The sequence below is a fragment of the Ranitomeya imitator genome, chromosome 2 (assembly GCF_032444005.1).
Source record: "Ranitomeya imitator isolate aRanImi1 chromosome 2, aRanImi1.pri, whole genome shotgun sequence".
In the NCBI taxonomy this organism is placed as follows: Eukaryota; Metazoa; Chordata; class Amphibia; order Anura; family Dendrobatidae; genus Ranitomeya; species Ranitomeya imitator.
This window is the reverse complement of record NC_091283.1, coordinates 267984166-267994276: the sequence shown is the minus strand read 5'-3', so window position 1 is coordinate 267994276 and position 10111 is coordinate 267984166. Positions and strand designations below refer to the sequence as shown.

Here is a 10111-nt window from a genome sequence, read left to right as displayed (position 1 = left end):
TGTCCGGGATATTGCGAAGTTTTAATCTCTATGGAGCTGATCCTCGAGTGAAAGGTGAACATTAATCTGGGAAAATAACCAATTCTTGCTGATGAGTTCAGAGAACAGACTGTATGGATGCAATGTAGCAAAGCCTCAGATGTGATAAGAATTCAACCAGGATGGGGTTTCATTTGCTGGAGGTGATGTCTACACTTGTCCACTAGATGGCAGGAGAAAGCAGCTATTTGCAGACTACACAGGAAAGAAATCTGCACCTGCAACTATCACATTTACCACCAGATGGCAGCAACACTCAGCTCACACTCATGCACCAGCAGCCACTGATCGCCTGCAGTCCTATGTAAGAGCATAGTAAGCTCAGCTACAGCTCCTGCACATTATGACGTAGTGATGGATCCAATACCTACAGCGTAGATTTAGCCCTCGTAAAGGTCACTGAGCTCATATATAGGAAACCAGGCATTATTCTACTGTGATACCTGTCATGCATTTCCCCATATTACCTGTAGGGGGAGCAATGGTCTCTTGACACCAAAGATTCTTAAAGAGACAGTACATGTAAAGTCCATGTGTCACCTCCAGAGCTGCACTAACTGTTCTGCTGTTACATCGTGTCTTATCCTCCAGTCACCTCCAGAGCTGCACTCACTATTCTGCTGTTACATCGTGTCTTAACCTCCAGTCACCTCCAGAGCTGCACTCACTATTCTGCTGTTACATCATGTCTTATCCTCCAGTCACCTCCACAGCTGCACTCACTATTCTGCTGTTACATCGTGTCTTATCCTTCAGTCACCTCCAGAGCTGCACTAACTGTTCTGCTGTTACATCGTGTCTTATCCTTCAGTCACCTCCAGAGCTGCACTCACTATTCTGCTGTTACATCATGTCTTATCCTCCAGTCACCTCCAGAGCTGCACTCACTATTCTGCTGTTACATCATGTCTTATCCTCCAGTCACCTCCAGAGCTGCACTCACTATTCTGCTGTTACATCGTGTCTTATCCTTCAGTCACCTCCAGAGCTGCACTAACTGTTCTGCTGTTACATCGTGTCTTATCCTTCAGTCACCTCCAGAGCTGCACTCACTATTCTGCTGTTACATCATGTCTTATCCTCCAGTCACCTCCAGAGCTGCACTCACTATTCTGCTGTTACATCGTGCCTTATCCTCCAGTCACCTCCAGAGCTGCACTCACTATTCTGCTGTTACATCGTGTCTTATCCTCCAGTCACCTCCAGAGCTGCACTCACTATTCTGCTGTTACATCGTGTCTTATCCCCCAGTCACCTCCAGAGCTGCACTCACTATTCTGCTGGTGCAGTCACTGTAATGAAGCCTCCATTTCTCGTGCGGCGCTCTGAGGTTATTTTTAGGAATACAGCGGTTCTACTGTAGATTTGGTAGCGTGCAGGATTTCAGCTCCGGTAGATGGAGTCATTAATTATCGTCTTCCTCCAGGAGCGGTTGGCCGCCTTCCATGAATGAGGTGTCACACAGTAAGGATGTGAAATGAAGAAGGATGCGCTGGATTCATCTTGATGTCCCCAGCTGTCAATCAGGAGCTTGTGTGATATAACGCCGCGCCATAGTAGCGGTATAACAGCACAGTGTGTCCACGTTACTTATTCAGCCTTTATTAGGTGCCAGCATCACCTGAATTTGAATGTAATGCTGTAACAACGGCCAAACACCAGGTGGCGCTGTTTTATTACATATACAGACATAGGAGAGAAAACAGGGCAGTTATACATCAGGCCTGGCCAAAGAGAGGACCCGATGGGGCGTTGAGGGGTGCCCAGATTCTGCCTTTAGTGTCATTTTCATTTTTATGCAATTCGTCGCTATTTTAGATCAAAGTATAAGAACTTTTAAATTTTGGTGCACTTTTCCTTTAAGTGGGAGCTCCAGCCAGACCGGTCCCTCCCCCGCTTATCTCGGAAGACATCATTATGAGCAGAGGGTGTCAAGTGTCTGACTTCTGTAGATGTAAAGACAGTTGTTCTACATTTGCCAGGACCATCCCAATTTTTCACCCAAAAATTCCCAGACAGAATTGGAGTCCAGACTTAAAGGGGTTATGTCACCAGTTCTGAGGTGTCCTTTTTTTTGCTCCTCTTTTATTCCTGTCGCTTCTCTTAAAATTCCATATTTTGTTTTTCATTAATCCGCCATACGGTTCCAGAGTTATGGGACTTTTTGTTTAGTGCTAAGTTTAATGGTCTTTAAAAGGGGTGTGTGGCTCACTGGATAATTATGCAGAAAATCCTAAAGACCCACCCCTGAGGAACCTAAAGACCCACCCCTGAGGAACATTTCACAATTCCCCATTTGTAAAGCACATAAAAATTTGCACTAAACAAAAAGAAGGCCCTTATATCTGGAACCATTAAAAAAGAAACCTAGGAAAACACAGAGGAGCAAGAGGAATCAAATATGGGAATACATCCTCCTTAGTTGTCTCTATGCCACCGATACTAATGGTGGTAATTGGGGACTTGTCATGTAAGGTCTGTTGGCTCCTCGGATGAATTTTCCATAACTTTAATATTGAAGGAAAGGTCATCAATATTTGATTGGTGGGAGTGTTTGTGAGGGGTTGGTAATCAGTAGGATCACCAAGGAGCTCCACCACCTCTTCATTGTGTTGATAGGTGCAGTCCTGAAAGTTGGACCTCCACCGATCTAGTATTGATGGCCTATTCTAAGTAAATTGGTCCTTTGTGCTCTCCACTGAGAAGTTCCATCTGCATAAAATATGGTCTTTTATACAACGTCCATAATAATATAATAATAATAATAATAATAATTTTATTTATATAGCGCCAACATATTCCGCAGCGCTTTACAAATTATAGAGGGGACTTGTGCAGACAATAGACATTACAGCATAACAGAAATACAGTTCAAAACAGATACCAGGAGGAGTGAGGGCCCTGCTCGCAAGCTTACAAACTATGTAACTATGTCCATCAATTACCTCCCCCCCCCACACACACAAGTGCGAAATATTATAAGAGGGACCCCTGGTGAAGGATCTTCAGGCAGCAGTGTTCTCCACACAACCAGTACCCAATCCCAAAAGCTGCATGGACGGGTTCGGTGAAGGTGGCCGTGACAGTGTGCAGGTGTCTAATGGGGTTACTCAACTCAAAAAAGGACAACTGTCCGGCGTCAAAGTTCAGAAATATACGGAATCTATTACAGGAGAAGGCGTGAGGGCAGGTGGTCACCATGTTGTCATGCATGACCGAATATTGGTTTTTGTACAACCTACGAAGACACCAAGACTTGTCGTTGTCTCCAAAGTAAGACTGATCCCCTATTCTCTCCATTCTGCTGTAGGCCACACCCAGTCTCCAGTCTCCCGTTTCACTGGTCTCCACTTCCCAATAGTGTTGACCTGAGGAGAAGACTTGGCTACTTAAGATCTGATTATACTGGAACCTCTTTGGTGTTTCGGAACGATTTTGGTAAACAGCAGACCAGTACATGGTTCTTAGGTCATCTGACACCAGTATGTTATTGGCAGCCGTACTTATATCTAGAACTAGCTCCAGAAGGTCTTTAGATCTTGAGATTTGGTCACCAACATTGTCGTGAAGTTTTTGGCCACATCCGTTCAGTTCCTGGTCTTCTTCTCCATCCAAAAAGCCCTTAAGCTCCATATCCTTCTCACGTAAGACGGTAACTGGGTCGGAAGAGTTGAAGAGTTCTTCAAGACGACAAATTATTTTGGTCACCTTCTCCTTCTTGATCTGATAGAGTTGGATCAGGCTGGAGACTGTGTATAAAACCTTCTCACCTCTTAGGTCTGGAAATAGGACGGTGTCCTCTTCGTTCCCGGGTTTTTTTGGTCTACGATTTTCTAGATCTTGGATCTTCTTCTCAATCTTGTCTCGTTTGGAGGAGAGTTTTCTCACAAAAGTTCTAAATGTCTCCTTCTTCTTCTCACAGGCTTCCTCCAGGAGCTCCACCTGATGTCCATGATGTTCTCCAGCCAAACAACAGGTGACACAGATACAAGAGTCATCTACCATGCAGTGATACTTCAGGATTTCCTTGTGGACAGAGCACTTCTTCTTCTCTGGGGTTTGGGTGGCCTTGGTCAGGATGTGTTCTGCTGAACTTCTGTGGACTCTCAGGTGGTTGCTGCACAGAGAAGCTTCACAGTGTAGACAGGACTGAACGGCGGGAACGGCAGAGTACAGACAGTAGGAACAGTGGACGTCGCTTCCGCTGTGCTCGGGGTTTGCAGAGGAGAAGATTGTGACGATGTTACACAGGGCGATGTTCCTCTGTAGCTCAGGCCGTGCCGGGAAGATGGTCCTGCACTCAGGGCAGTTGTAGGGTCCAGTGCCCACCTGGGTATCCAGCATGCGGTCAATACAGACCCGGCAGTAGTTGTGCCCACACGTCAGGTTCACCGGATCCCTGAAGATCTCCAGGCAGATGGGACATTTCAGCTCCTCCCGGAGATCAGCAGACGCCATCACTGCAGAGGAGGCGGGAGGGAAGCTGAAAGTCTTGCCAACAGCCGAGGAGGAAGTGGGTCACGTCAGCAGGGTCACAATACAGCCCAAGGGATGGGCACACCCTGCGACGGCCCTTTAAGTCCGCCTAGTACTCAAGGGAGAGGCTGTAGGACGGGTGACTGCAATCTATTACTCCCTGTTATCAGCCATTACTGGGAACACGGCTCAGCAGTCAGTATCACACAAGAGAGGATTAGATACACGGCTCAGCAGTCAGTATCACACAAGAGAGGATTAGATACACGGCTCAGCAGTCAGTATCACACTGGATAGGATTAGATACACGGCTCAGCAGTCAGTATCACACAGGAGAGGATTAGATACACGGCTCAGCAGTCAGTATCACACAGGAGAGGATAAGATACACAGCTCAGTACTCAGTATCACACAGGATAGGATTAGATACACAGTTCAGCAGACAGTATCACACAAGAGAGAATTAGATACACTGCTCAGCAGACAGTATCACACAAGAGAGAATTAGATATACAGCTCAGCACTCAGTATCAAACAGGAGAGGATTAGATACAGCTTAGCAAACAATATCACACAGGATAGGATTAGATACAGCTTAGCACTCTGACACAGGAGAGGGTTAGATACACGGCTCAGCAGTCAGTATCACACAGTATAGGATTAGATACACGGCTCAGCAGTCAGTATCACACAGGATAGGATTAGATACACGGCTCAGCAGTCAATATCACACAGGATAGGATTAGATACACAGCTCAGCAGTCAGTATCACACAGGATAGGATTAGATACACGGCTCAGCTGTCAGTATCACACAGGAGAGGATTAGATACACAGCTCAGCAGTCAGTATCACACAGGATAGGATTAGATACACAGCTCAGCAGTCAGTATCACACAGGAGAGGATTAGATACACGGCTCGGCAGTCAGTATCACACAGGATATGATTAGATACACGGCTCAGCAATCAGTATCACACAGGATAGGATTAGATACACGGCTCAGCAGTCAGTATCACACTGGATATGATTAGATACACGGCTCAGCAGTCAGTATCACACAGGATAGGATTAGATACACGGCTGAGCAGTCAGTATCACACAGGAGAGGATTAGATACACGGCTCAGCAGTCAGTATCACACTGGATAGGATTAGATACACGGCTCAGCAGTCAGTATCACACAGGAGAGGATTAGATACACGGCTCAGCAGTCAGTATCACACAGGAGAGGATTAGATACACGGCTCAGCAGTCAGTATCACACTGGATAGGATTAGATACACGGCTCAGCAGTCAGTATCACACAGGAGAGGATTAGATACACGGCTCAGCAGTCAGTATCACACGGTAGAATTACACTGTGTGCAGAATTATTAGGCAAGTTGTATTTTGATCACATGATACTTTTCATACATGTTTTCCTACTCCAAGCTGTTCAGGCTTGAGAGCCAACTACCAATTAAGTAAATCAGGTGATGTGCATCTCTGTAATGAGGAGGGGTGTTGTCTAATGACATCAGAACCCTATATAAGGTGTGCTTAACCCTCCATCAGGGGCAATATGTTTCATAACGAGTTTAGGGGCATTGCGCCTGTCCGGCACAGGCTAGAAAATTGGCTATATTTTCCTTTTTTTTAAATTTCAATGCTCTAAAAGTGATCAGTTACCTTAATAGGGAATGTAATAAATGAGAATACACATAATCAGGTGTAAAAAAAAATGTTTAATAACCAGAAAAGCAATATGTTTCTATGTCTTGAGCATCCTCCTCACTCTCTCCATCTTGATCTGTATCAGACACATCTGGACTTTCTTCCACATCATCTTCTTCCCCTAAATCTTCTAGCTGTAAGGGGTCCGTCTCATCATCAAGCAGTAGATTTTGCACTTGCTCAACATGAAGGGCATTGGACAAGTCAAATATTCTCCTCGCCATTTCAGAAGAAAAGCCGAAGCAAGAGAGAGAATATGTGTCAGGGCGCAATGTGCCTGAGAAGCACACTCTTACTTCTAACAAAACCTTCTATGACAAATCCACAAACTTACTACTAGCTATTCATAAAACAAGCTACAAAAACAATTGGGATGAATAAAAACAGCAAATTCTAACCGTCAAAGGTGTGACGCATTCAGGGGCAATGAGCCTGAGAAGCCAAAACACTGATATCTGATCTCCTGCAGCACAAGAGGCTTCCCAGGTTTCACACCGCCACAAGTTATGAAGGTCCTGGGAGGATGGTGTTTCCCAGACAAACCACTGAAAATAGAGAAATGAAACGAAGTGAGCTGCGCCTGTCAGATCAGTTGCCCCTGACGGAGGGTTAATTATTAGGCAACTTCCTTTCCTTTGGCAAAATGGGTCAGAAGAGAGATTTGACGGGCACTGAAAAGTCCAAAATTGTGAGATGTCTTGCAGAGGGATGCAGCAGTCTGGAAATTGACAAACTTTTGAAGCGTGATCACCGAACAATCAAGAGTTTCATGGCAAATAGCCAACAGGGTCGCAAGAAGCGTGTTGGGCAAAAAGGCGCAAAATAACTGCCCATGAATTGAGGAAAATCATGCGCGAAGCTGCCAAGATGCCATTTGCCACCAGTTTTGCCAGATTTCAGAGCTGCAACGTTACTGGAATAACAAAAAGCACAAGGTGTGCGATACTCAGGGACATGGCCAAGGTAAGGAAGGCTGAAAAACGACCACCTCTGAACAAGAAACGTGAGATAAAACGTCAAGACTGGGCCAAGAAATATCTTAAGACTGACTTTTCAAAGGTTTTATGGACTGATGAAATGAGAGTGACTCTTGATGGGCCAGATGGATGGGCCAGAGGCTGGATCAGTAGAGGGCAGAGAGCTCCACTCCGACTCAGACGCCAGCAAGGTGGAGGTGGGGGACTGGTATGGGCTGGTATCATCAAAGATGAACTTGTGGGACCTTTTCAGGTTGAGGATGGAGTGAAGCTCAACTCCTAGACCTACTGCCAGTTTCTGGAAGATAACTTCTTCAAGCAGTGGTACAGGAAGAAGTTGGTATCGTTCAAGAAAAACATGATTTTCATGTAGGACAATGCTCCATCAGATGCCTCCAACTACTCCACAGCGTGGCTGGCCAGTAAAGGTCTCAAAGAAGAACAAATAATGACATGGCCCCCTTGTTCACCTGATCTGAACCCCATAGAGAACCTGTGGTCCCTTATAAAATGTGAGCTCTACAGGGAGGGGAAACAGTCCACCTCTCGGAACAGTGTCTGGGAGGCTGTGGCGGCCGCTGTATGCATTGTTGGTCGTAAACAGATGAAGCAACGGACAGAATCTATGGTTGGAGGCTGCTGAGTGTCTTCATAAAGAACGGGGGCTATATTGGTCACTCATTTTGGGGGGTTTTGTTTTTGCATGTCAGAAATGTTGATTTCTAAATTTTGTGCAGTGATATTGGTTTACCTGGTGAAAATAAACAAGTGAGATGGGAATACATTTGGTTTTTATTAAGTTGCCTAATAATTCTGCACAGTAATAGTTACCTGCACAAACAGATATCCTCCTAAGATAGCAAAATCTAAAAAAAAAACCACTCCAACTTCCAAAAATATAAAGCTTTGATATTCATGAGTCTTTTGGGTTGATTGAGAACATAGTTGTTGATCGATAATAAAAATAATCCTCTATTCCTGGTTTCCTCTGTAGATTTGCGCTCACTGATTGTTCCTCAAAAGTTTATGACATATAATGGAGACGCACAGTGTGAGGATACAGCATTTTACCTTAGTTAGCCAGATGACTATTTTCAGTAATCCAGGAGGAATAGACTGTTAGTTATATGTAGGATATTGAATTTATGTCTTTCTGGTTAGTCAAGAAAACACAGATTTCTGTTCGTATAAGCCTGTAATATTGACTTGTAAGTTGACATTTGATGCAACATGTTATGATGTTATCCTGGATGACTGAGATGCAGGGTAATTGAACAATGATATTTGCTGATATGTTGATTACACATTGTCCAGGCCACCCAGTTTGTTGACTGGCGAAACAGAGGAGGAAAAACTATTCAAATTGATTAAAAAGTCAAACAATGTGAATTAATCTCATCGCATCTTCCTCTTGATCTGGCTTGAATGACAGTTAACTATAAAAAGAGGATATATGCTTCTGTAACATCCGACAGATATTCAACTAAGACATTCAGAGATCCAAAGAACCAGAGACTCTTTACAGGACACAGATTTGACATTCTACAGGATGCCAGCTTAGGGAACCATGGCCACAGCTGGAAGAATACATATCTGCTCCATTGACCATCACTGATCTCATGGCTACATTTGGGGTAGGATTTGGACCCAACGGTCACCTGGCTCCATGGAGATGTTTGGAGAAGCCAGGTTGTGATCCTCAGGTCAACTGGCCTTGTGTGGACTGTCATCTTCCTACACTTGTCGTTACCTTCTCTGTGTGTGCGTGCCACAGGTGAGGGTGGTCGTCCGTGGAAGCTCTGAAGTCACAGCTGCTCTAATCCTGCCTGATGTAATTTATTTCTGGATCTTTCTATCTCATAAATATATTTCTCAGGAGATCGGACGTCTGATCTGTGACATTCCTCTGTCAGGATAAAGAAAACAGCGAATAACGAAAGAGGACGAAGACGTAAGCGATGGCGAGCTGTCAATTAAAAAAAAAATAGAGAAAAAACAGACAGTTCCGTGAAAATCGGAGCAGATGAGACGCGTCAATCACAGAGCACAGAGGTGCGAGTACAGACTGGAGCCGCGCAGGTCGGGTTCTCGCTGACGTTTTATCCACCATCAAATGTCAGATTAAAACTGAAACTTTTTATTCTTAGATCAAAATATAAAATGATTTATAGATTCCTTTATGTAATAAGGGAAGGCTGAAGAAACAGCACAGAGTATTTCAGGAGAGCAGTGTGCCCGTCTATGAGGGGTCACAGAGGGAGATATATGGTGGAGGGAGCAGGGTGACAGCAGCACAGAGTATTTCAGGAGAGCAGTGTGCTGGTCTATGGGGGTCACAGAGGGAGATATATGGTGGAGGGAGCAGGGTGACAGCAGCACAGAGTATTTCAGGAGAGCAGTGTGCTGGTGTATGGAGGTCACAGACGGAGATATACGGTGGAAGGAGCAGGGTGACAGCAGCACAGAGTATTTCAGGAGAGCAGTGTGCTGGTCTATGGGGGTCACAGAGGGAGATATATGGTGGAGGAGCAGGGTGACAGCAGCACAGAGTATTTCAGGAGAGCAGTGTGCTGGTCTATGGGGGTCACAGAGGGAGATATATAGTGGAGGAGCAGGGTGACAGCAGCACAGAGTATTTCAGGAGAGCAGTGTGCTGGTCTATGGGGGGGTCACAGAGGGAGATATATGGTGGGGGGAGCAGGGTGACAGCAGCACAGAGTATTTCAGGAGAGCAGTGTGCTGGTCTATGGGGGTCACAGAGAGAGATATATGGGGGAGGAGCAGGGTGACAGCAGCACAGAGTATTTCAGGAGAGCAGTGTGCTGGTCTATGGGGGTCACAGAGGGAGATATATGGTGGAAGGAGCAGGGTGACAGCAGCACAGAGCATTTCAGGAGAGCAGTG

At 45.3% G+C, this 10111-nt stretch overlaps 1 protein-coding gene across 1 annotated transcript; it reads right to left on the bottom strand.

The window, feature by feature from the left end:
- Positions 1-2857: 2857 nt before the first annotated feature.
- On the bottom strand, positions 2858-4529 carry LOC138663067 (E3 ubiquitin/ISG15 ligase TRIM25-like). The gene has a single exon (XM_069749131.1). The coding sequence runs from the start codon at positions 4495-4497 to the stop codon at positions 3016-3018; it is 1482 nt and encodes a 493-aa protein (XP_069605232.1). The 5' UTR covers positions 4498-4529; the 3' UTR covers positions 2858-3015.
- Positions 4530-10111: the final 5582 nt, after the last annotated feature.

Bases quoted from the DNA above. Each gene is read 5' to 3' on its own strand.
- LOC138663067 (XM_069749131.1), bottom strand. From the start codon at position 4,497: ATGGCGTCTGCTGATCTCCGGGAGGAGCTGAAATGTCCCATCTGCCTG.